General features: G+C 36.4%; 1 protein-coding gene across 1 annotated transcript in view; it reads left to right on the top strand.

Annotated features, from left to right (window-relative positions):
- SLC4A7 (solute carrier family 4 member 7) overlaps positions 1-27,584 on the top strand; it is a 60,142-nt gene that overhangs the window by 13,312 nt on the left and 19,246 nt on the right. The window contains exons 3-13 of the mRNA XM_035890701.1: positions 2,242-2,377; positions 3,421-3,581; positions 5,794-5,982; positions 14,570-14,685; positions 16,120-16,277; positions 18,165-18,252; positions 19,598-19,744; positions 20,856-20,959; positions 22,412-22,586; positions 25,015-25,148; positions 25,708-25,953. Coding sequence (XP_035746594.1) covers positions 2,242-2,377; positions 3,421-3,581; positions 5,794-5,982; positions 14,570-14,685; positions 16,120-16,277; positions 18,165-18,252; positions 19,598-19,744; positions 20,856-20,959; positions 22,412-22,586; positions 25,015-25,148; positions 25,708-25,953 — 1,654 coding nt within the window. The remainder of the gene's footprint in view (positions 1-2,241; positions 2,378-3,420; positions 3,582-5,793; positions 5,983-14,569; positions 14,686-16,119; positions 16,278-18,164; positions 18,253-19,597; positions 19,745-20,855; positions 20,960-22,411; positions 22,587-25,014; positions 25,149-25,707; positions 25,954-27,584) is intronic.

Raw genomic sequence — 27,584 nt, 5'->3', positions numbered from 1 at the left:
TTAATCCGTCTGTTTGCATGAATGTTTAGAAGACTGTACTGAATAGGTTAGACTAGAGCTTCATAATACTCTCCTGTAGCATAAAAATCTGTATTATTTAAATTGGACACCTTTTTCAGATTGTGTAGTCTTGTAATACTCTACCTCTGTCACTCAAGATTTTTGGAAGTGTGAATATAGCTGTGAAGCTGCATTTGCCATGGTAATTTGATAAATAATCCATTAAACTACTTGCTTAAGCCTTCTTGCTGTCTGTTAGTAAAGGAATTGTACTGCCTCCTAAGTTTTAGTTTGGGATCAGACACCGCCCCCTCGGCCCGCCCCCTCAGCCTACCCCATATTCTCATGAGATGAAGACTTTGTCACATCATTCTCTGAAATGAAATTATTTAGCAGTACTCTTAGCAGTTTTTCTTCAAGATGTCAAACCCGCTTTTATTCCTAGACTGTAATGAAAGGGAAGGTTATGGTGCAATGTTCCACTTCAAGCATGCACACCGTGCTGTTCACTGTCACCTTTCTGTGACTAGAATCATGTTCTACATGGGGCCAGATCCCTGAAACAAAAGTTTTCAAATGGGGATGCATTGACATCCTCCCACAGTTCTTATTTTCATCTGTCTTCAAAACTTCCCCTGCCAAATACAAATTATTGTAATTTAATCCTATGTTTGTAGAGTCTTGCTGTACAGATTCTGAAGCAGCAAGTAATGTTAAATAGGTAGAAACTAACTTCTCTCTTCTGGTCACTTCTCTATCCTGAACACACAGGACATGCCAGGATTCTTCGGATGTGTTGGTTTTGGGACAGAAACAATCTGCTGTAGGTCTTCATTGATAATGAATGCTGTTTGTATTCAAGAGCCTGTTTCAGAATTATGTTCTTGGATGATGATGTATGCCAGAACAACAATGCAAAAGCAAAATTCAATTCTGAATGAAATTTATTAGTAATTCAGAACTTATGTCTGAATCTAAAAGGCCATCTTCCTTCTGCAGTGGAAGCATACAGTTATATGTTGATATCTAGCAGATGTGAGAGTGATGTTTCAGTGAAAAAAGTAAAATTTTAAAATTGACATTTACCTGGATTTTCTATCTCTGACCTTTCTTGAGATAACATTGTGATTACTACATTGTTGAACCCTTGGAGTTTGAAAGCCCTTCCTTGACTTGAAAGAAGACCTGTGTATAGGTATTAAAAATATCACCAAAACCATGTGTTTTTATCATTGTTTTTTTTAAGGTTTTGCTCATAGCCCTTATATTTGAGCAATAAAGATAGTTAAATTTTGTTATGAGTTATTACAGAGTCTGTTCCACTAGGCATTATGCTATGAGAAGTTAAAATATTTCCTCAACATTTTAGCTGTGTAGTTTCTACTTTCCTATCCTAATTTATGTACAGTGCTCCAACCATGCAATGAGAAAGGTAATAATTTTTTCCATCTTACATAAGTAGCAACAGACCATTGAAAAATCAGTGGCACTAACAGTATGAGCGCCTGGGTACCCACTATGTAGAGCAAAAAAAAAAAGCCAGATATTTAGCATATTTTCTTTTTTTTTTTTTTTTTTTTTTTTGTTAATTTTCACCAAAAGAGTTATCAGGCACTGGAACGGGCTGCCCAGGGACATGGTTGAGTCCCCATCCCTGGAGGTATTTAAAAGAGAGGTAAACGAGGTGGTAGTGACCTGGTTTAGTAGTGGACAGGTACGGCTGGACTTGATCTTAAAGGTCTTTTCCAACCAAATGATTCTATGATCTTGAACTATTACTGGGGCAACCAATCTGTAAGTCAGGCTATTTGTTTTGTCAACTTTTTTTTTTGTTTCCGTCATCTTCCCCCCCCACCCCCCAATTACTGTCTGTGTCATGATGTTACTTATTTTGTTCTCAAAGTGAAAACAAGGTTTCTAGCCCTTTTATATATTAATTTTTAATTTCTCACTGATTTTGCTATGTTTACTTTCATATTGTTAATCTACTGAAAAGCAAAAAATACTTAATTGCTTTATATGAACATAAATTCCCAGATGTTTCGTTTTCAGAAACAATGAACAATTAAGGGCCTCCTTTTAAAGAAATGTCCATGTTTGTTTTGTTCCTCTTCCCTCTTGGAGAGGATGCTGTGCTGCTTATTTCTAACTGAGAGCTGGAGATTTAACTGTTATGTGATGTTTCTTGCATAATAGAGCTATGAAAAATTAAAATTGTTCAGTTTCTCCTTTTCTCCCAAGACACGCCATCCCAACGAGTGCAATTTATCTTGGGTACTGAAGATGATGATGAACACATTCCCCATGATCTCTTCACTGAAATGGATGAACTTTGCTTCAGGGATGGAGAAGAATATGAATGGAAAGAAACGGCTAGGTATGCTAAAAGTAGATTGTTTCAAGGTATATCTTCCAGTGATTTTATTTCAAAGAACTGCAAACCAGGTCTAGGTTAGAATTTTCATGAACTACAGGAGTTGTTCACTCAGTTCACATTCAGCAAATTAAAAATTTTGTTGTTTTTGTCCAACTCTGGAAGGATCAATATGGTTTCTCAAGAGACCCTCAGTCTCACTGGTGCTGTGTGACTTCCCTAAAATTGATTGTGCCAAGTGTTGTGAAAGGTACAACTGTGTTTAGTTATAAATATACAGGTGTTCAGCCATGGAGCACAGTATTTACAGTCTCAGAAGTCTCTTTGCTCTATTATTGCTGATATATTAATGTCAATTTTTTTCACTCAAATGCAAATAAAATTGGCTATTTACATATGTTCTTCTTAAGTAGTATTTGATTAATCTTTTGCATATTGCATGCATGAACATTATAGGATCCCATGATTATTTTTGGCCCATACTGGTTTAATTGCTTCCTTCTACATATGTGTTGTAATAAATTCTTCTTTATTCAGTATGTCTAATTACCTTATTGCGTGACAGCTTTTGCAGAAGTTCAATTTACATAATGCCTGTGAGTTAGAATCAAGATCAATTTAGTTACACATGTTAGTATTACCTAGCTCTTAAATGTGTGACTTAGCACCCTAGAAGACTTGAACATCTAATATGGTGTGTTTCAGCCAGCTCTCTAATCCTAAAATACCAATGAAACTGAAACTGAGATATGCAAATCAAATACTGAGGCACAGTCCTGCACTGTTCACAAGAACTCATGAATAGACCGGTACTGTTCAAACCAAAAGAAACAAAATGGGCGAAAACTAAAACAGCTGAGTGTGCTTAAATGGTCTGGTAAAAATACGGTGACTATCAGTCAGTTGGGTTGTCTGAGAAAATGAAAGCTGTTAAGAGCTGATGAGATTTCCTGTTCTGTGTCATACAGAAGCCACATGGAAGAATGAGATTGCTTGCCAAATTATCTGTCTTCCAGGAGAAATAAAAATATGTGTATGCATTTCAGGTGGCTAAAATTTGAAGAGGATGTTGAAGATGGTGGTGATCGATGGAGCAAGCCTTATGTAGCAACTCTGTCTCTGCACAGTCTCTTTGAACTGCGAAGCTGTATTCTTAATGGGACGGTCATGTTGGACATGAGAGCAAACACACTAGATGAGATAGCAGGTTGCAGCAAAACTTTTTTTTTAAATATTCTATTCCTAAATTTTAATCTATAACTTGAGACTTTTTTGATGGTGTCTTTTTATGTTCTTGAAAGTGTTATATTGAAGAAATAGGTATGTGCATGCTTACTGCAATTTTCTTCATCTATTTGTAAAGTGATGATCCTACAAACTTTGCTTACAAGGAGCTACACTGGATGAGTAGGACCTCCTCTATTACATGTTTTAGGACGAGGCCCAGAATTTGCTTTTATGTTCTAATTCCTGAATGTGTTCTTTGTCTTTGTTTCTACAGATGAAATGTAAATATCTGCCAGAACATTTTAGGACTTATTTGTGTACTTTAGTACCATAATTATTAATCATAACTTGGCTGATGTTAACTTGATGCCTTTAGTGCAGTTGATTGTTGCACATCTGGTATTTTTTTCACCTTTATAAGAGGTGAGCAGAAATAAATTTTGTACATGTTGTTTGACCTACTCTGTTGAGTGTCCTCACTAATCACATGGTCATTTTGGATACTATAAAATCATCTTTGAAGACTTTTTCATAGATGTGTATATATATACCTGCTTAGCCTGAATGCCTTTGAACTAGTTTTATGTAATTTTCCTGGTATGTCTTGCTACAGGTACCACACAGTGGAATGCCTTCTCAGGAATCAGGCTAGGCTTAGGGCTGGCCATCACGTATGTGAAGGACAAGGTGTTTTGGCATTAAAAATTTTGGCAGTGCTTGAAACACTATCTTGTTTTGGTTTGAAATCTTCAAAATTCACTCAGGAAATTGGTATTCCCTTCCTATTTTCCTGACTTACTGAGTAAGAGTGTTCAATACACGGTTTGTAAAAGTAATGTTTTGGTATTTAATTTATTTTTAATAATTGAATTCAGCAATAATTCTAGTACATAAGAAAAATAGTTATTGTTTAATTCTGTCTAAACAGCACTCTTTAATAGCAGGTATTTGAGTTGGAACTAGGATGTCTTAAGAGATTTAATTTGTTTAAAGTTAATTTTAGGTGCCATTACGAAGCACGTAGGATAACAATCCTTGGCATACAAATGGATTGTCTTGTTTCCCTGAGCCAGGAATACCTAGTAGGTATTCTTGGTTCTCACTGAGAACAGGAGGGAGAGGGTGGTTGGTTTCCTTTTGAGAAGCTATAACAAAAGGTTGTGTGTTGCCAGTAATTCCAGAAGGAAGCTGCACTTTACTGACAGAGACTTTGCTGCAGATAATTTTGTTTGTAAGGTATTCTGAGCCATAACCTTTTTCATTGTGAAAAGTTGTATGTAATTGCAATTTACCAATACAATTAGGTTCTCAGTACTCCAGTTAAGACTGGCAAAGTATATTTGAAAAATTGTCACATAGGTTCATGTTGATTTGTGCAGGTTTTTTGGGGGTTGGGGTGGGGAGTTGGGTTGGCTTTTTTTTTTAATTAATTAAAAAAAAGCAGTTAAGAAATTGCAACAGGTATTTTTCCAGACGTGCAGGCTTTCTTCCCTGATGCGAGCATACTGATGAGATGCCCTTTTGAAACTTGGTGCTGTTTGACAGCTGATTAATTTGTTTTAGATGATGTAACTAGCTTTTGTTTTACTCTTCCTCTTCTAATGCATGTGAATCGCATGACGTTTGGTAGAAAGCCTCAGGAACTTAGGGCATCTGAAGGTGACAAAGGAGTTAGGGAATTCATCTCTTTCTATAGAAACTTTCTTTTTTGTGAAAGTTATATACTTTCAAAATAAGGAAAAACAGGTTAAGACTGTCTTAAGAAGTCTGTTCTCCATTATGTTTCTGTCTTTGTGTGTTCACTTGTAGTGGAGAGTTGTTGAGTACATAGATGCTTTTTTTTTTTTTTTTAAAGTAGCCTTTGAAAGTTGAAGTAAATTGTGATAAATTATAAAATGTTAAGTAACTTATTTCTTAAAATGATGCTACTAATAAATATTGTCTTTTGGATCCTCATGTTGTGCTTTCCATATTCTCACATTTGCTTGTTTATTGACATCTTTGAAAATTTCCTGTGGATTCTTGAAGATGACTTTGCTAAAGAAAATGTGCTCTTTTTTTTTTTTTTTTAAATAGATTTAATTTTTTATTATTATTATTTGGTGCAACTACAGTGTTTGAGTGTGGTGGAGGAGAGATTTGATAGCTATATATATATAATTTTCTTTTTTGTTGTTACTGCTATTTTGTAGATATGGTTTTGGACAACATGATTGCCTCTGGCCAGCTTGATGAATCCATAAGAGAGAATGTGAGAGAGGCCCTTCTAAAAAGGCACCATCATCAGAATGAGAAAAAATTCAGCAATCGGATTCCCTTGGTTCGGTCTTTTGCAGATATAGGCAAGAAACATTCTGACCCTCACTTGCTTGAACGAAATGGTGAGATAAGTTGTAGCATCCAGTTTGTTCTAACCTGTTAAATAATGTTCTCACTGGGAGATGAAGGAAAACTCAGCTGATAATAGCAGATAAGTGTTTCCTTCTTGATAAGCAAAGAACTAATGATAACAGTGTGTGCTATGTGTAGCTGTGGATGATGTTTCTGTATATTTTTGAATTTACTCATTCTACTCCTGCCTGTATACATGGCATGCATTATTGTTTTGAACTATAGAAATAGACCTACATTGGTCCTAATGTTTTTTAGGATATGCTTGAATAAAATGTGTAATGTTTGAGGAATTTCAGCGTTGTAGCATAGCTTTATATGTTTGTCAGATGGATCCTACTTGCTTATTCAGTCTTTATACTAGAGATATACTTTGTAGTCATGTCATGAGTTCAGCGATGCTGACAATTACTGTGTTTTAATCCAGTGTTGTTATGTGAATATGACTAGAAAAAGTTCACTATGCTAATGATGAAGAAATTAGTTTTAGCTAGGACACTGTTTATTTTTACCTTGTTTTGTGGAGATGATCTAACCCCAAAACCAAGAAAGGTATTTGCAGTATTTTCATAGGCTGTACTACATCTTTTTTTGAACCAATTCCTGAAAATATTCCTGAATATCAGTACATTTAAAGTAGACATCTGGTTCCAAAATCCAAATAGTACTGCAGAGCAGCATATTTTCATTCTTGTATTTATTATGGCCTCTATTTCAGTCTCTGTTCTTTATGTTTTCTTTTGCCCTGCATTAACTAAGACACATATAATTTCAACTGGAATTTTCTAATTCACTGAAAATTTAGTATTCATTTAGTGAGTCATTCCTTGAAGTGAAGTTCCTTTACTGTCTTGAAAGGTGCCTCATTGCTTACAACATATTCCACTTAGTTCAGTGCTTGTTGGGAGCTCTCATTTTGATGCATACTTGGAGTACGCTCCAGTAAATGTCCCAAACTTGCTGATACTTTTTGTTAGCTAGTGAACATATGATTCATACTTAAATATTCTTTTGGATTTTTTTTTTTTCTAGAATGAAAATACAAATAATATATATCAGAGCATAATTTCTTCTATAACTTCTGGCTTTCTTATATTGTTTAGCAAACGAGAGAATTTCACATATAAACTTGTTTTTGCCCATCTTTGAACACCTGTATCTCCAGTTTTAATCCTGAGAATTTTGTATTTGAGGTCTCTTGCTTGTCAGTTGCTTTTCATGCATCACTTGCACTTCCCAGTGCATTTACTCTTAATACTATTCGTACAACAGAATATGGGATATATGCTGAAATAAGAAACTAATATTACATATTGAACTCTTTGCCAGCATGTACTGACTTACTTTTTCTTTATAGTCCTATGGGTACCCTCTAATAGACCGGTAAACCAAACATGCATATATGCATAATAATTTTTAGGCTCCTTTTTAGACCTGTGTGTGTTAGGACTTCTCATGTTCAGGATTCATCACAGATCCACTGACGGAAGTCTAGGTATTGCCGTAGTGATTAATATAGAGAAAATCAACCAGTTTGCTTTGTTGGTCCTCTTGTCTTCACTGTGCTGCACCTTGAATAGTGGATCTTTGAGGCTTTCATTCTTAATTAAAATCAAGTTTGTATCTGTAGGATCCCCTCTTCCATTGTATGGAGGGGGTAGCAGTAGGAATGTATGTGACCTTTACCTAGGCATACTTTCTGCGCCTCCTTCTTGTAAATTATTCTAGGGTTGTTCAACGTACTGGTCTCTATAGTGCCTAGCATAAATGTGGGACTAAATGTGTCTAGTTTGCTGTTTCCTTGCTTGATGGCATGGCACATGAAAAAGGCATGGTTTTGATTTCAGGTATTGTAGGAGAAGTAAGCAGTACTGTTCTCAAGGAGACTGCCATCCCAGGAAAAGCGTTTGTGGAAAACGGGGGGGGGGGGGGGGGGGGGTTTTACCTTTTAATGGCAGTACTGATATCAGGATAGACAGTCTCTCTTCCTGCTTAAAGAAGAACTGAAATCCATTACAAAGTAAAATCCGAGAGCACCATGACCAGACTCTGTTCTCTTTATATGAAATTAGTGGGACATTGACACTGGATAGGGCAAGAAAAGTAACAATGGATTTTGAATAAATGTGTTTGGTTTTAGGCAAATGAGGTTATTTGGTAAGTCACAGCAAGAAGAAATGGACAAGGGTATCTCATCCTCATGTCTTCTTCAAAACTATATATTGAGACTACAGCTGGTTCGGAAACTTGTTATTAAAACAAGACTTTTATTGGAAGACAGTTGCATTTAACATGACTAGATGTTTGATCGGGTTTGTTTTGAAATATTTTAATTTTAAATATTAACAATTCTTTGTGTATAATGGATGCAGTTAACTGTGAAGTCTTGTAATGTTTTGGCTGCTAATGATTAATGTCTTTTTGGATGGCATTAAAGGTAGTTGCTGTGCAATTTGAAATAAGAAATTCTAGGAAAATTTAAGAGTTGGTTTCAAGCGATACTTTTTTTTTTTCTTACATTAACAAATCTTACTGACTTTAAGATAATATCTTCTCCCACGTATCTTTGGCATTCTAATTAGTACTCATGAGTAATTTCTGACTTTTCTAATGTCTGAAATCAGATTTGCTCTTATCTCTTGTCTTACTTGCATGAGTATGACACTTTTTGGCCCGTAAAGCTTGCAATTTACTATGTAAATTGTTGATGCATATTTGTGTCTGTGGTTTTTTTTAGTATATCCCTGTTGTAAGCCTCATGGTGTTTCATTTGTTTTATCTCAGGGGAAGGCCTTTCAGCCTCCCGCCACTCTTTGCGAACAGGTCTCTCTGCCTCAAATATTTCCCTGAGAGGAGAAAACCGTTTGTCAGTTCTTCTCAATTACCTTCTTCCTTCTTCAAGAGCTGGAACCCCGGCAACCTCAAGGTGTACAACCCCTGTAACTACCCCTCAAAACACACCACCCTCCAGCCCCACCTGCAGCCACCCGCCAACCACAAGTGCCCAGCCAAATCCACTTCAGGGCAAGGAATTGCTGGTGTCACCTGCCAGTGATGATATTCCTTCAGTAATAATCCACCCACCTGAGGAGGACATAGAAGTGCAGGAAAGCCAGGAAAAGAAGACACAGGAAAATATTGACAAAATACCAGGCAACTATCAAAATTTAAGCTGTCCATGTGTGATGCTCTCTGCATCTGGATCACTTGCATTGCGATGTTTTTGGCACGTAACTTGGGCACAAAGGAATATGATAACTGTTAGCTCTGCCTGCATGTTTTATTTCTTCTCAGTTGTGACTGTTTTCTTATTCGGCATTTTTAACTTTTTAGCTTTTAACTAAAGCCAGCAAAAAACCTCTTTAATTAACCTTCATTTGTGTAATGAAAAGGGAATATGGTTTTAAAATATAAAATGTCAAAAATGGTGGCCTTTTCCTTTCACTCACCTACAGTCCATGTCAGGTTTTGCTTTGTTTTTGTCAGTGGTTCAAGTAATATTTTAAACAAGTGTTTGATATCCTGGGATAGCTACATCAGAAGACGTAGTGAAGTATTAGAGATGAGTATGAAAAGAATTAGGAAGGATGCAATAATTAGTGGTGGTCATAGTTTAGTTGTATCATGAAGTCTTTAAGCAGTTTTATTTTTGCTTTTGTGCTTTTAAAAATCAGGGCCATTAAAACCAGTAGTAGGAAGGGGCAAGTTCAGTTCACCTACAACTGTTTCCAGGTAGCTATCCGTTAGTGCACTGCTTCAGCATTGGGCACTTGATTACTGTTTGGTTGTGTTTGATATGCAAAATAGGATAAGGTAGTTAAGAGTTTATAATTGTAGGTCAGAGCTCAGGAACTTACTAATTTGTTGTCTTGCAAAGCTATTGTTCTTTATATGTAAAAGTGTATGTAGATGTAGACATAAATTGAAAGAAAGGATGGAAATTTCTGAGTTTCTTTAATAATTTTTAGTACATTTTTCATAACTCCTGCATTCTCCATACATACCATTTACACTTGCCTTACTTTTGCAAAATTATCATCTATTTAGAGACTTTGGGATTCTCTTAGATAAATCATGTTTTAAGGGGATCACCTTTCTTTTTAGCCTTTAGGCTCCTCCTGCATTTCCTGCCTCCCCTCCCCGTTTCAGAAACTTACCTTGCCAAAATCTAGCTTGCAGGTTTGTCGGCTTTATGGGTATTGGTGAGGAGCTGATTTCACTCAATTTTTTCATCAGTGAGGCTTTTCTTGGTTTCCTTCCTCACTTGTTTAATAAGTAAGAGCACATTGTTACATACAGCAGTGAAAATACGCTGACAGAGAAAAGGCTGTGGTTATCTGTCTTTCACATTTTGCAGCCAAGTCACTGAAAAGGAAAGAGCAAACTATGTTGTAGGCTGTCATCTTGAGTTGGAGTAGGAGCCCCATCCTTACTTAAATTCAGAAAAACAAACAAAAAACTCTTTCTCTGACTTCCTTATGGGAATTTAAGAGAATTCACATGAAGATCGTTCTGTCTCATGGATAATCTTTCAAATGTAATTAAAAAACAGAAGTAAAATAACAGCTGTAATTGGTTTTCCAGTTCTCATTTTTCTACTCATCTGACAGGAATGACAGCATGCCAGACCCAAGGTCTTTAGAACCCAGGAGAAGGTAAACGAATGAAGATCAAGTACTTGATGCTATTATTATCACTAATAAAGCTTTCCACCAGAATCATCATGTTCAGATTGCTGTTGTGCCTCAAGGGGATGTTTCTCATAAAGGAAAAATCTGAATGGATGATTTCTCATTTAATCCAGAAAGAAAAGTATTTTCTCTAGAAAGATGAACACCAATAATGACAGAAGAAGCTTTTCTTTTCTGGGTTTCCCCCCCTTTTTAATTCAAAAAATCATCTGACCTCAGAAAGACGCATTTTCCTTAGAAATGCCTTTGAAGACATTCTCAGACTATGACTTCAGGGCTGCAACTGGACTAATCTCTGTCTTGGGAGACAGACTCAGAAGGGAACCCTGAAGATTAAGTCATCTTCCTTGTGTTAATTAAAAAAAAAAAAAAAAAAAAAAAAAAAATCTTCTTGGTCCATTCCACTACAGGTTATGGTCTGTACTAAAGCCTGAATGCTTTTTCCATGTTTGTGTGATTGAGTTGGGTTTGCCTCCTGGAAGAATTAGGAACTGTTTTAATTTTCTAATAGATAGCTTTCTTCTGTTTAGCGTTCATCTATCCTTGTCCTTCTGCTATCCAGATTTTATTTTTTTAGTCTTTATAAATAGCTGGAAGGTTACTGATCTTAATGGGAATTACTGTAAAAGGAGGAAAGAGGGGCACACTTTCAGTCTACCACTTGATTTTTTTTTTTTTTTTTTTTTTTAATCAGCCAGGCATCAGTTCATAGTGAGTCAGCCAGGCAAAGGTTTCTCTTTAAAATTTTTTTTTTCATTTGTCATCAGTTCAAGGACAGCTTTTGTTTTCCGATCTTTGAAACTGTTGAATAATGTATTCTGTAGGTAGAGCTAGGAAGAGATCTGTCACAGCTAAAGGTGAACGCTGTTCACCAGCATCATTAAGCTTTGTTAATGTCTGTGAACAACAGCAAGGCAGCTTGTTTCAGGGGGTCTCTTAGTGCACTGATAAATGTACTTTAAAACTGAGTAAAATACTATTTAGAACAGCTTTGCTCTTACAGTAATTACTTACTGAAAAATAGTAATTCAGAAAGGTTTACATATTTGCCTTCTAATTTTTTTTTGCATTAAGGCTGCATTGGAATTTATTTTTGAAAATTAGATTTTTATTTTTTCAAACACAAATATGGTGTGACTTTCTATTTAGAAGTTTTGTATGTCATAATTTTTTGCCTGTATAAACATAATAATATTGGAAAAGTCATGCTTAGGTATTGAACTAAATTCCCCCAACTTTTTTTTTTTTTACTAACTGAAGTGGAGATGCCAGGAAAATGTCTGTATTCTTCTTGCTTTCTTTTTCCAGTAGATAATGTCCATTACATTTTTGTGATGCACAGTATTAAACTAAGTGTAGTTGGGTAGAAAATGCACATGGTCTTTAGTAAAGGTGTAGTTACTTTGTAGTACTTTGATATTATGAGGTTTTAATCTAGACTTACTCAAGACTCAATCCACTGATGTTTTTCAAAGGAGGCAGGTAGTATATCTATATAACAACATCAGGAAGAGAACTGCATATTTTTAATGATTCCCTCCGTAGCATGGTAAGACTAGAGTAATTTTTCTGTCACAGTCTGGAAAAACTAGGTAGCTTCCCTTTTAGCAGAAGCCTCTTGAGTTTCTATCTACTGATCCAGAGAAGAGAAGGAAATAAGTTCTTCTATTAATGTAAGATTGGTGTAAAAGTGTTCCATTGTTAGCAATGGCTATTTTTTATTCTGAGTTTCCCTGCAAGTATCAGATTGATTGATGTGCATAATGAAGTGCAGTATCGCATGGAAATGCTTGCTCAGGTCTGAAAACCTGTAAGCAGTATTCTCATGTGAGCGCAGCAGTCTGTCCAACTGCCAGACCAACAGAAAGGAAAACTATTTACACATGGTTTAGGATCAGACAAATGTTCCTGTATCAGTGCCAAAACTTGTGGACCTTAACTGTGACTGGTTGGAAAATTTTGAAAGCAAACCTTATCGAAGAATTAATACCACTTCAGTACTGAAATAATAAACTATTTTATGGTAATATGTAGAATCCTTATTCTCTGTCCTCCTCCTTGATTGTCTCTCCACTTTTTGTTCTAGTCTCTGCTTGCTCTTGCTCACATGGTGAAAAGAGTAAAATGATGCATTATTGCTCATCTTGCATCAGTCATACACGTCTTTAGCTGCCTTTATTGTTATGTGGGGGGGGAAGTGAAAAAAGATCATATATATAAACTTTATACTATGGTTGTCTTCTGCAACAACTGTTTACTATTTCTGTTCTCTTTCTAGTCGTACAAACACATCTTAACATCAACTCTTATGCAGTTAAATACTTTGAACAGCTGATTTCACAGGTGGTTGATTGCTGTTAGTTATTCTTGTGAATAATGCATAGATCTTGGAGCAGAAGGGTAGAATGTGATTTTGTTTTTTTTTTCTTTTTGGGTCTAGCTAACTGAATATAGTATTTATAGTCTTAGCTAATTACCTGTGCATGTTAGGATTCACAAAGGTAATTGCAGGTTATTAACTTCATTTGCTTTTTGCTTCAGGAAAAGCTACTCACACCACTTATATCCCTATGAACTGTAAGAATGAAAATTAATGGTAAAGGCTTGGACCTGCATGTTTTCCATTGATATGATGGCTCTTTGAAAGAGTTTTTTGGAAATAAATTTGGGGATCAAAGAAAGCTAATTCAGTTGTCATTTGAAATGCTAAAAAATATCAAATTGCTAAATTGTAAACATGGGGGGATGCAAGTAGTTATGCAGCAGTAGTTAATGATAGAACAATAGCCAAAAGGTAGCCAGTGAAGGACTTCGGTTTTATCTTGACTAGAGTGATGCTTGACCTAAATACAAACTTTCTGCGTGTAATGCAATGTTTAGACTTTAGTCTTTGTCTCGATGTGGTTTTGAAAGCATGTTAAAGCATGCTTATCACCACATCTGAAAGGTTTAGTGTAGACAAGCAAGGCCAAATTCACTTCTAGTGCACGTTAAACTGAACAAGTAAAAGCTCTGTAATCCAAAAGATGGGATTTGTGCTTGGTTGTGCATGCCTAGACCAGCTTTCAAATGATAGAATGATAGCTGGGTAGAGATAACCATGGTGCAACATGGAATTCAGTGTGTATGAACACCTGGGTTACTTGACTTTTGCACCCTTCAGTGAACCTGCAATTCAGTGCTGCTAGTAGCCTGGCAAGCTACATAAAATGATGTCATAGTGCAGATGTTAGAGGGAAGCTGTGTATTTAACTTGTATAATGTGCCTCTAGCTAACGTGTTAGAGAGACCGCTTCATATAGCAACATCTGGTTGGATCAATAGTTGGAACTTTGGTCTGTTGATCAAAATCATGGTTTGCGAGCTGTCTATCCTTCACGTAGTACACTATTTACTTGTACAGGCTTAGTTAACTACCAAGGTATCATTCCTTGTAGTTGTTGTAGCCTGAGGCTTGCTGAGGCTTTTTACAATCGAAATAACTGCTACACAGCAGACTCTAGATAGCGGAGATGTTTGCTTTTGGTGTTTGAGGACTTCTAAATATAGTGAAGATGCTATCTACTAACTACTAGAGCGGTAATGATTAAAATGTCGACACTTACTATATTTTCTACAATTAAAGTAGTTCTTGTTTTCTTTTCTGGTGACTGTTCTGCAAATGGCCATCATTTGGGCAATACTTAATTTTAATTTTTTTTAATTATGTCATTATTTTGACAACACAGTGACTTGTTAATGTTGCATTTACAATACTAATGTAGGGCACTCTTACTGAATAACTTGCACATTTGCTTTAAGCAAGCTGCCACATTGAGTTTTGGTAGTGTCACATACTCAGTTCACTTCATACACCATTTTGAACTTCTCCTTTGTTTTAATTTAGGGCTGTTAGCATCTCCACAGTCAGCACCTGGAAATTTAGACACTGGGAAAAGTGGAGACGTTAAAGGTACTGGGACAGGAGGAAGCAGAGAAAACAGCACGGTTGATTTTAGTAAGGTAAATAACATTAGATCCCTTAATGTTTAGTACAAGATAACTATGTAATAAAAATTGTGGTGGTTGTAACTGCCCTCATAGTTACAACTAAGACACATATACGTATGCGTGTGTACGAGTGTACACAAGACATATGTACTAAGGCATAACTTAGATGTACAAGTGTCAAAATACAGCATAGGCTAAATGTGTCAAATGTTTTGAAACTTCCCAGTGGGACTGAACTTTCTACTTTGTTTGATCTTTTCAGTATTTTATTTAAAGAGTGCAGCTGCTGTACTTTCTCATGCACAGGGGGAGATATTTTCAGACCTGCTATAAAGACTCTTATGAAAATAACTTTGTAGATGGTGGTGTGACAATTCTTTCTAGAACTGACTTTTTGGGGTTTTGTTGTAAAGAGGGCTTTTTAAGGAGATTTGCTTTATATGTTTTATCAGTTTGTTGTACAAAAGTTATTGTACATCTTAATCATTAGGAGCATATAATACCACTTTGTGAAGGAAATCTTGTGTAATACTGTAAATCCCTTGTATTTCTTAAATTTGCTGGGCAAGTTCCATTATGACTTTTACTATAAAACTCAGTCTGTAGTGTCATCTGTACTGTGAAACACTGGAAGAAAATTGCTTTGCCAAGTTAAATGATTATGTTTAAGGAAAGCTAACTTTCACTGTAGTTCTCACCTAATCACGGCAGGTGCCATTTATTCCTGCCTCTCTGTCACAGTTTTTATGTTTTTGCTTGGCCTGTCCTTCTGTACACCTGCCTTGTCTCCTGTTGGGCAGGAGTCAGCCTCCTGGCACTGTAGTTGTGGCACACTTGGTGTGGGACTCAAGAGGCCATCTGTAAGTTCTCTAGATAGCAATGTAACTGGTGCTTGTGTGTGTGTATGTATGTGAACATAGAGTTCATGTGCTGTACCATTTTCTAATACTCTTCTGTAATTATGTACAGAAATGAAAGTTAAGATTTTTTTCAGCCATCATATTCTTTATGGATGAAAACATAAAGATACAAATTATTTTTCAAAATTATGACATAATTGAAATATGCAGCTGTGAAATAACTAATTGCATTCTAGAAACCATGTGTAATTACATGAACTCTCCTTAGTTAATTGTGTATAGATTTTGTTAAGTTATGTCCTATCATGGAATGTTTGTCATGATAAGTAATATTAGAAGGGTGGTTATGCAGTTTGGAGTCTTCTAGAATATAGCAGGTGGTAGTAATTCTAACTTTTAGTTGGCTAATTGGCTGACATTTTCTACATATGTTTGTCTTTTCTGTACTGTGGGATATTTAATTTGCTTTTTATTTTTCTTTGTAGCATAAATGTCTAGTAAATACTGATAAACTTATAATTATGTTATAGAATTTCTGCTAACAAATGTAAGGGAATAAACACTTGTTTCATCTTTGTATGAATAGGTTGATATGAACTTCATGAGGAAAATTCCTTCGGGAGCAGAAGCATCAAATGTGTTAGTGGGAGAAGTAGATTTTTTAGAAAGACCTATTATTGCTTTTGTGAGGCTCTCCCCTGCTGTGCTTCTCTCAGGTCTCACAGAGGTTCCGGTTCCTACACGGTAAATAAATGCCTGGGAAGTCTGGCTTTACTTATACAACAAGATAATAATATTTAAGATCTCAAATAGTTGTACATTTTTATACGTACTCTATTAAGCTCAAGAAATGTAGACTTTTGTTTAAAGTCATGCCAGTCATTTGCTGCAAAATTTGAAGGAATGAGATTCACCATAAAAGTCTCTGAATGCTTTCAATATACGTAATGATGCTGTCTTAAGTAAGTGCAGAAGTTGGAATGGATAGCTGACCTGGAGTAAAAGGAGTGAGACTTCCAAGCTTGTGTTGCCATTTTAAAGAAGGCATACAAATGCTTTGTATATGAATAACCTAGGCAGTGGAAAAACTTAGCTTTTTTTATTATATGCCCAAATCTACATGATTGACACTGGGGTAACCAATCTGTAGCTAATACATTGAATTGGCTTTCAGTCTTCAATATGCCATCCAGCCTGGTGCACCCCCCACACCCAAATCATGGGTCTCGCCAGTATACTGTGGGTGTATTTACCACAGACGATCAAAATGTCAAACTGCAGGTCCCGTGATGCAGATAGCAGGTAATTTCATTAGTCGTCATAGAGGACACTTCATTTTCTGTGCACATTGATGTATTGGGCTGTTCTGTGGTGTTTGGCATGAATTTGTACATTTATGTTTTTTGGTGGTTTTTTTGTTTAATGTTTTAAAAGTGATCAAAGTGCCTGTTTATCTTTGTAATTTTCAGCTCATATAGTCTAATGAAAGGCAAAAATAATCTTGGCAGTGTTCTTATAAATAGATGTGAGAATTTTCAGAGGGTAGTTGGCATTAGTGCTCATAATGTTTCTTGGGAAATTCCAAAATGTCTGCATACAGATTATTGTATTAATGCAGCTAAAATTATCCTATCTATCCTGAATTTTTCAGAATGGTGTAGACTTGCAGATTTGTAATAGCATACTTGATTCTGAAGATGCAATCTCAGTTTCAGTTAGGGTAGTCAGCTTGCAAAGCAAAAATGAGATTGAGCTTTTTGTACTGTGAGGTGAAAACAGACACAACTTTTTTCAAATGTGTTGTTCTTAGAACTTCATTTTCATGGAGTATAAGAAGAAGGTTGTGAAAAGAATTACTGAGGTTCACTCTTGGTTCGTATCCTTTTGAATTGATCAGATACTAGTCCTGTTGAAGGGGTTTTTTTTGCTTGTGTTTTTTTTTTTTTTTGTTTGTTTGTGTTTTTTTAAATGAGTGTGATTGGAAATGGAGACTGGCTGTTAATGTATGCTGCGACCTACCCCCAGATTGGATTCCCTTCCCTTCCCAAACTGACAAAAACGTCAGTTTTACCTTCTTGGTTGTTCAAAATGCAGGTTCCCTTCCTTTCCACTCACACAGGACGAGGATATGCCTATATGAGTATGTCCAGTGTGTTGCTTTAAGTATATCTGTGCATCAGCTGTGTGATGTACTCAGTTACTGCAAGTGAGAGGGGTTTAACTCCTGTGAAGAGGTGGTTGTCCAGGAGGCTAGAACAGGTCATAAAGCTCCTAGGCCCTCACTAAGGGGTCTTTATCAGTGACAATGTCAGAAAGGCTCATAATCTGGAGGAAATACTCACTGAGCTCAAGCCTGTGGATTTCTACTACATTTATGGCATTCTAAGAGGTTGAAAAATTTGGCTCAATTAAGATGATTTTGAAGCAATTTTGGGTCAGGATTCAAGTTCTTTCCAAGTAATGACTTTGAGGCGAGTCTTTTCTTAGTCTTGCAGCGGTCTTTAGGATGTGAAATGGTGAAGAAGATACTTCTACTTCACCACCAAATTTTCTTTAAACATTAGTTTGAAAGAACCCTCTGAGTATACTCAAATGAGTCAGCTGTATTCACCTCCATTGCTTTCTCCACAGGTTTTTGTTTTTGTTGCTGGGACCAGCAGGAAAAGCTCCACAGTACCATGAAATTGGAAGATCAATAGCAACACTTATGACAGATGATGTGAGTAATTTATTTTAAAGACTTGTAGTTAAAGGAGTCTAGAATAATGTATTTACCAACTGTTTTCAATAAACATATTCTGGAGTGACAGCTTAAAGAAAAAAAAAAGCAAAACTGGTTGAATGAAGAACTGAAGAACTTAAATATTTTTTTTGTGTTAGTGAACTAGATAATGGTAAATTAACTTTTGTCCTTGTCTTTCTTGAAGAAATCCTAAATGTATTTCTGAAAAAAACATTTCAGCTTTGGTGTATAGATTGAATTTTTGTATCAAATTAGGAAATAGAACTCTGAAATTGAACTGTATCTGATATGAATCACTGTATGTCGAAAAGCACACAGCAAACTGCGTAAGTGTTCAGGACTGAAAGTTTTAAGAAAGCATGCAATTAAGTCATCGCAGATACTTTTTTTTTGTCAAAGCGAGGTCATATAATTAAACTTAGAATTTTACTAGGCATTTGAAGTCATATGCTTAGAGCCCTGGTGGTCAGTTTTAAAGAGCACCGGGGAATCCATACTTTTTAAGACTTGTCATCTTACTGAGCAAAAATCAGGATGTTTTGATTCTGCCTTTGCATTGAGCGCCACCTACTGAGTTGCTGGCAATTATTATGGTTATCTAGCAGAAATTCTAATATTTCTTGAGTAAAGAACAATTTAAAGTTTGGAAATGTAAACTAGAAATTGGTCATTTTACAGTTGGGCCACGAGTCTGTGAATACAGTTTGTTCAGTGTGAGAAGTGAATATTATAAGCTTTAGTTGCAGCTTCTAATTTTTTTAGGTAGGCTGATTTTTAGGAATACTGTAGATCATTGAAATCATCATTGAAAACAGCATGGGGTGGTTTTTTGGCTGTTTTTTGAGTACTAGTAGGATTGCTTTCGTGTGCTTTTTAAGAAGTCTTTCAAAGTTAAGCTAGAGGCATACAAATGAAGTTCCTATTCTTAATTAAAACTTGTGGTTTGGATTGAAAGTTATTTAAAGTATTTTTGTCCTGATTTAGCACAGCATAGTGGCACAGTGGCAATGGGGCAGAATTATTCACGCAGTAGTATGTGAACTTCATTTCCTGAGCATTGAAGGTTAACTCAATTAATTTTAGAATTGAACTCAATATTTCTTTTGAGTTTGGATACAACTTCCTTATTTTATGTTCCATAGGGATGTGCATGCAGTTAGTTCCTAATACAAAATAATGCAAGCAAAGTAAAAGCCTAAGTTTTGAGGACCATTAAAAAAATTTCCCATGCCTTTTTAAAAATAATGAAGTGTTTCTTGTAATCAGTTCCTCTTTCAAAAAAAAACCCAAAAAGAGTATGTTGGGTACTTTCTTCTTGTAGGTTTTCCATGATGTTGCCTATAAAGCAAAAGACCGAAATGATTTGTTGTCAGGAATTGATGAATTTTTAGACCAAGTGACAGTCCTGCCTCCAGGAGAATGGGATCCATCTATACGAATTGAGCCACCAAAAAGTGTTCCTTCCCAGGTAAAAGGAGGAAAAAAAAAAAAAAAAGTGTTGGATCAATTTCCTGCTATGCATTTAAGTAAATTGTATTCACTAGATTTCCTTTTGCAATACTGCAATGAGTTCATGTAAGATCTAGGAGAATTGGTTTGAAATTGTATCTGAGTTCATGTTACAAATGCTCTTATTAATCTAACAGGGATCAGCAAGAATACTGTAATTCTTATAAAAACTTTTATTTGCATACAGCATTGATTGAAATGTTTTGATGTATGCTGACTAGCTTATAATGTTCACAGAAAGTTTATGAAATAGATAAAACTGTGTCATATCACTCAGTTGTGATACAAGTGTTAGATGAGAGCCAGGGGGAAGCCGGAACTTAGAGGGACTCTGATTTCTTCCCTTTCTTCCTCTTTACACCTGAGGGAAATTCTTTCTGTCAGGATCAAAAGTCGGGGGAGAGACCAGTGCTCTTGATTCAGAAGGTTGATGTTGGTATTGAATCCAGTGGTGGTTTGGGGGAGTGGGTGGAACGGAAGGGGTGGCAGCAGTATAGTTTATTCATGAATAGCCTGAGGCCACCACTTAACTTGTTTCCAAAATAAGCAGGGCTCAGGGGTTTTTGGAAGGCAAGCTTGGCTGAGAAATTTTGAGGAGCTGGTGAGCAGCTTGCTCAATAGGGGAATGACTTCTCATTTATACTTCAGCTAAATACTGTTTGAGTCATAAAGTGAGATCAGTTTCTGTTAGAAGCTAGAGGCTTCTGCTCTGGAAATGATTCAGGAAAAAAAAAATCCAAAGATTTCCAGGCCTCATGGTTGAGCCTCTACTGGGTCTTGAAAAGGCAGGCTTTGTTTCACCCTGTGTCAGGGACATATTTCTTGTAGAAAGAGGGAAGATTAAGGCTGTTGTGCAAGGTACTAATAAGATCTTTTGGGGATTGTTGTACAGTTTTAGTCGTCTGTATTCAACAAAAGATGAGTTTGGCAAATGGAGGACTGCTGATAAGTTGGGAATATGAAAAAAGCTTTGGAAGGCATAGAGTCTCTGCACACTGTCTTTGAATTATGCCTTTCCGTATAAAGACAGTGTGAAAGTATGATTTTTTTTTTTTTTTTTTTTTTTTTAGGAGAAAAGGAAGGTACCTAAATTTCCAAATGGATCTACTCCTACAGGAGAGACTCTCAAAGAAGAAGGCCATCATGCTGGACCTGAACTTGAGAGAACTGGAAGGTGTGTTCAGTTCCCTAAATACTAGCTACCATAAAGAAATAAAAGTCATAAATCTTCACAATTTTTAATGATGTCATTTGAACATAAAAAATAATGGTATAAGTGTCAGAGTGCATCCTTTTTCCTTTTCAAGTGTTGAATTCTTGCCTATAAATGCCAATGTACTTAAACCATTTTCAAGCTTGTGGCAATGTTTCTCAACACATTTATGAAGGATTTCATATAAGATGCTGCCTAATTTAACTAACTGACATTTTAGAGTTGGGTTATAATTTTTAATTATCAAGAGCATGCAATTATCGTAATTATAGCAGGAATATGCAGTTTGCAGTATTGGGCTAGGTACTAAAAATTCCCATTAATGCAAATCTATTTTATTAAACATGGACAAAATGGAGCAAGAAGGAATATAAAGTTGCAAAAAATACTTTGGTATTGGTTAGGTTTCAGTTTTGGTTAGGTTTCTTTTAGATCTAAAATAAAATGGAAAGAATTTCTTCTGATTGAGTTGCATTGTTGTTCTCTGTTAATTCTGAGAAATTCTGGAAAAGATGTTCAGTGTTGTTATCCCCAAAACTATAAACTTCCAAACAAAATGCATCTTCCTTATATCTTTGCAAGAAGGACTTTACATTTGTGTTGAATTTTACCATTTTGGTTTTGTTACACTTAATTTTTGCCTTTATGCAGACAGTATGTGGAGCTGAGTACTTCATTTCTGCCCACAGAATTATCTCTAGAGGAGACTATTGTTTTTCTTAGGGATGGATTTTTTTTTAATAATCCAACATAATAATTTTTTTTGTAGGTGCAAATTATACGTAGTGTTTTGGAGTCTTGAAATTTTTTTTGAAACTGCCAAAAGCTTTTTAATTTCTTTCTAATAACTTACCCAATTGAACTGACTTTTATATGTTTGGGTTTGTATTTCCATTTGTAGGATATCTGTATACTCTAGGTGAAAACACTGTTAAGAATGATAGACCTAAATTTATTTATGGACCTAATCATATGTATGTAGAGAATTTGAATCAAAAAGCTACAACTACTTATTGGATTAGTAATATTGAAACGTAGCAATGCAGTGGTGTTGGTTGAGGTTTAGCATATTTCTTCTGTTCCTTGTTTTGAATATTAGAAGACATGTTTGATGTAAAACATTATTTAGGTAAATCATTTGCAAAGATGTTTTTTTCAGTATCTAGCCCATATACAAAAATACCTAGCCAGCTTTTAAAATTGTGGATAACCTGCTTGATTATATTTGGAATACTACTGAATTGGAATAGATAAGATTCTTGTTTACATTTTAAACTGTTATGCTTTAATCTGGATTATGAAATAGCTAATTTGTGCTGGCAATAGGCACTGGCAGTCATGTGTAGCCCATAGTTTTGAACTAGCTAGAATCCTTTAGTGTACAGTTTGACGAGTTTCATCTCACCTATTTAGGCTTTTTGGTGGTTTGATACTTGACATCCAAAGGAAAGCACCTTTTTTCTTGAGTGACTTCAAGGATGCATTAAGCCTGCAGTGCCTGGCCTCGATTCTTTTCCTATACTGTGCCTGTATGTCTCCTGTAATCACTTTTGGAGGGCTCCTGGGAGAAGCTACACAAGGCAGAATAGTGAGTACAAAGAATGGTAGTGGACAGGCTTTTAGACCTTCAGAGGCAAGTCACTGTGTGCATTTGTCTCATTTATTTATACTTGTATGTGAAGAATTTACCCACAGCACTTGATTAGCCTGCCCAAAGCAGATCTTCCCCAAAAGGTAATTGCTGTGGAAAATGTGGGGAACCCATGTGAACAGGAGAAGATGCACAGTGGAGGTAAAAAATGTTTATCCTGCCTTATTGGATGAATGGCTTCATGAATTGAGAAAGGGCTTGCATTGCCTTCTTTTTGGCTACTTAAAAATAATGAACAGCAGTAAAGGTGCACCATCCCACTAGGCCTACTTTAGGCAAAGTCAGAGGCTCAAGGTGGATAGCCAAGAACATGTATTGGCCTTGAGTAGTAGGCCTACGAGGATGATAATGCCTGCAGTGTATGGGTAGCCGCCAATTGTGTATTTAAGTAACGGACAGGATATGTATATGCTTTCACTAATGGTATGTTGTTAACTATGAAAGAAAGTGGCTAAGGTTTATGAGCAGAAAATACTCTTCATTGTAAGAGAGTATAAACCGTACACTTAACAAATTTTGGTAGTGTTATGTTGGGCAGTAGTTAAAACTAGAACCTTTTTAACCAAAATATTATTGCACTTTGGTTTTTGGAGCAGGGAAAGAATACTTAACATCAGCAACGTTAATAACTTAGTGTTTGTGTCAATTGGCTTGTGAGTAAACTAGTTTGAAGTGTATTTTCTGTTTTTAAATCTATCATGAAGAATCAAGTCTCTGTCCTTTTGGGGGAGGGAAGGATGTATTCAGACATGTCCTTTACAAGTTTTAAGATCCTGGTAAAACTTATGATGCTATAAAATTTTTCTTGATGCCTAGATGAAGTTTTTAACCTTGTACTATATTAAAATCTAGTTAACTATTTTATCTCTGTCAAGTAATGCTGTTGACTTAGATTTTTATTTATTGATGTAGCACTTGAAGCTGATAGCAAATACAGAAATAAGTTGCTTTTTTGCTGTGTGCTGTTTTTGCTACTCTAAATGTAGGAATGGTTATCAACATGTCAATGTAATTTTTGAATGTATATAATGTATAATTATGAAAATATGCTCCTTTTAAGGCTTGATTCTTAAACACCTTCTTTCTTTTAGCTATCTGGAATTATTTGCGGGTTTGTTCCTGCCTTCAGATACTTGGTGTGCATCATTGAATATAAAATTTAGTTACTGCACACAAATGTTCAAGCACAGTAGCTGACACTGTAAGGTACACGGTTTGTGTTTGAAACCTTTCCTCACATTCCCAGAGGTCATCACATCCACAGTACTCCTATCCCTGCCACCCTGCTTGAGATCCCCCAGGTTAATGCATTGACTAACTGAAAGCACTAATTCAGAGGTAATAGAACAAGAGACTGGGATTATTTTTTTTTTCTAATGTAATGAACAAAGGACTCTCTTTTTTTTTTTTTTTTTTTTTTTTTTTTTTTTTTTTCCTTTTTAATAGCCCCAGTTCAGCAAACCATTTTGCCCAGTTTTAGATGCTTTCCTGAACTGGAGCTTAAGTTTGCATAAATACTGTTTTCTTAGGCTTGCATAATTGCAAAGTAGCACACACTTAAAAATTCCACCAGGAACACTTTAACCTGTAATCCATGATTTCTCATAGTTGTAAATGGTGTAGTCAACTATTTTCAAGTAACTTTATTACCATTTTAGGATCTAAAAAGTCCTACCCCTCTCTTATGAGGTGCACTGTAACTTTTTTTAAAACAGAAAAATGTTATAATAAAACATTTATTTCAAGAAGTGAAGTAGATATCTTACTTCAGTGAAAAGAAATGCATTACCAGGTGGGACATTGGTTTACTGCTCATCTATTTTTGGTGTCATGTATACATAAACCAATATTGCTCAGTAATTTCCCCTGCACTTCCGCCTGTCAGTGTTTTTTCTTTTGTAATGCTTGATTGACTGATGCAGGTTTGGTACGGCACACCGTATCATGTTTTGGTACAGGTATGTTGCGAGAGAGATATAGATAGATAGATAGATATCTATTTTCTTTACAGAGACAGATAATTCTTTCTATAAAATACATGTTCAGTAACTTCTTTTTGCCTTTTAAATTTGTGGTAATTGTTGGTATGTTTTTCCTCCATAGCTAGCAGGACTAGTAACTTGTTCTCATGGTTTTGGATGGCTTTATGTTTCTCAGGGGTGAAGTTTTCAAAATCTTATGTCCATGATATTGTTACTGCAAAACTGTGTTATTCTTGTCTCAAACATCAATATTAATTGCAGTGTTTTTACATCTTGTCTTGTTTCTAAGTTAATGCATCTTAAAACTGTATTTATGCAGATGTGATGCTAAATGCTAACCTGAAAGGCAGCATAGTTACAGCAGTTTCTTTTCCCCCAAACAGAGTGCAATAGAGTCTCTCTTTGGAGCCTCATTAACTGGGATTGCCTATTCTCTCTTTGCTGGGCAACCTCTTACTATTTTGGGGAGCACCGGACCAGTTCTAGTGTTCGAAAAAATACTATTTAAATTTTGCAGGTAAGTGATGTTTGCATTGGCTTGGTACATCTTCTAACTTTCTAGCCTGTTAAAATAGCTGTAATTGAAAGCAGTTGTGTGTTAAAAGTGGATGTCCACGAAGATGTAAATGCAGCAGCAAGAGATTGAGAGGTGGACGTGGTTTGGCAAAGCTGTGAGGCACTGGTGAGCCTTAATGAGAAAATCAGTGATAAGAAGTGGCTAGGACTTAAATAAAAGTTATGTTCTGACTGTGCGGAGATGTTGGCTTTGATTCTGCAGGGGTAAACAGGGATTGATCTGCCCTCTTGGAGAAAGAGTCTGGGTAGTTCTGGAAAGATCATCCCTGTGATGCTTCCCAAGCTAGGTAGTTCACCCCCAGTCCTAGGAACACCTTGCAGTGTTGCTTTGCTTTGGTGGAAGATGGGACGGAAAAGTTTCTGCTTCTTTCAGAACTAACATCAAGGATGAGAAAAATGGTGAATACCTATAGAACTTGGCCTCAGTATCTGCTTTCAAATAGAATATAGTATAGCTGACATTTGTCTCGGTTAATACTTTTGTTTCTTTCTTCACACAGGGATTATGGTCTGTCCTACCTCTCCCTGCGAACTAGCATTGGTCTGTGGACTGCATTTCTATGCATAGTGCTTGTTGCCACAGATGCCAGTAGCCTCGTGTGTTACATCACTCGATTTACTGAGGAAGCTTTTGCAGCGCTTATATGCATCATATTTATTTATGAGGCATTGGAAAAGCTTTTTCATTTGGGAGAAGTGTATGCCTTCAATATGCACAATGATTTGAATAAACTGACTTTATATTCGTAAGTATCAAGTTTCTGTCTGTTAGTAAAATACATGGGGAAAAGGTTTTTTGTATAGAGCCCTACCGTTTACTAAACTGCAATGTGTGCTTCTCCATGGAAGGGTAGGAGGAATGCTGGGGGTGGTACGGGCATGAGAAACCTCAGAAAAATTCTGTTCGGGGTGCTGTGTAATTGAATTTTCTGTGTTAGCTATGGGTGGTTGGAAGGGGTGAAGGGCTCTGACAATGCATGGTTTAATTGCAGATTTATTAAAGGTCAGCCTGGAGATTAAAGGTCAGAACATGAGTTCTGCCTTGCTGCTCTAGAAATCATGATAGTTGATCCCACCTTGGTGAGGATTATTTCCAGGTACCTGAGGCGTGGAGAGCTTCTGCAACTTTCACATGCTATGAATAGGGAGTTAACATCTTGAAACAGTGTTTCTTTCTACTGTAATTGCGGGGAATACTTCTAAAAACTATTTTTGGGGAGAAAGAATAATACAAAATACAATACAGCCAGATTTTTTTTTTTCTTTCCTGACTAAGTAGAACTATTAGTTCTGTTCGTCACAGTAACTAGCAGTAAAATGATCAGTACAAAAATATCTTTTAAGGAATGCAATAAGCAAGCTATTTAGGTGTATCTTTTTTACATTTGATTTATTTCTTTGGCAGTTGTATGCTATCTACCTGTGGTGGGTTGACCTTGGCTGGATGCCAGGTGCCCATCAAAGCTGCTCAATCACTCCCCCTCCTCAGCTGGACAGGGGAGAGAAAATATAAATAAAAGCTTGTGGGTTGAGATAAGGACGGGGAGAGATCACTCAGCAATTACCAACATGGGTAAACATAAAACAGGCTTGACTTGGGGAAATCAGTTTAATTTATTACCAATCAAACCAGAGTAGGGTAATGAGAAATAAAAATTAAATCTTAAAACACTTTCCCCTCACCCCTCCCTTCTTCCTACGCCCAACTTTACTCCCAATTCTCTACTTCCTCCTCCCCCTGAGTGGTGCAGGGGGATGGGGAATGGGGGTTGCAGTCTGTTCATCACACATCCTTGCTGCTCCTTCCTCCTCAGAGGGAGCTTCATGAACTGCTCCGGTGTGGGTCCCCCATGGGTCCACAGGCCCTGCCAGGAGCCTGCTCCAGCATGGGCTTCCCATGGGGTCACAGCCTCCTTTGGGCGTCTACCTGCTCTGGCACGGGGTCCTCCCCAGGCTGCAGGCGGAGATCTGCTGGTGGACTGTCAGTCAGTGATCCATACATTCAGGATCAGTAATACAGCAGATAAACTACAATGTGAGACACTTAAGAAATACTAGTAAGAACCTACTCATTTTTAAATTGTCTTCTGTTACTAATTACCAAAAATTCTAATCGCACCTGCGCCAATATTTACTCTCCAGTCGCAAACATGTGGGTTATGTCACATGTGGTCTTTGAGGAGCACAGGTTTCTCTCCTAGTGCTCCCCTCCTGTTGCAGATGTGCCTCCTCCAGCTTTATTTGTACCGGTATGCAGGAGTTGCTGAAACTGTCTCATCGACACAAATTTTTAAATGAAATGGTTTCAATCTCTGTTGTCTCTTATGTTGGTGTACAGTAGGACTAAAGGAAGTTTGAACCGTTGTCGGATGTTATG

This window comes from Egretta garzetta, unplaced genomic scaffold (genome assembly GCF_000687185.1).
Source record: "Egretta garzetta isolate BGI_Z169 unplaced genomic scaffold, ASM68718v1 scaffold313, whole genome shotgun sequence".
In the NCBI taxonomy this organism is placed as follows: domain Eukaryota; kingdom Metazoa; phylum Chordata; class Aves; order Pelecaniformes; family Ardeidae; genus Egretta; species Egretta garzetta.
This window is presented reverse-complemented; position numbering and strand designations above follow the sequence as displayed.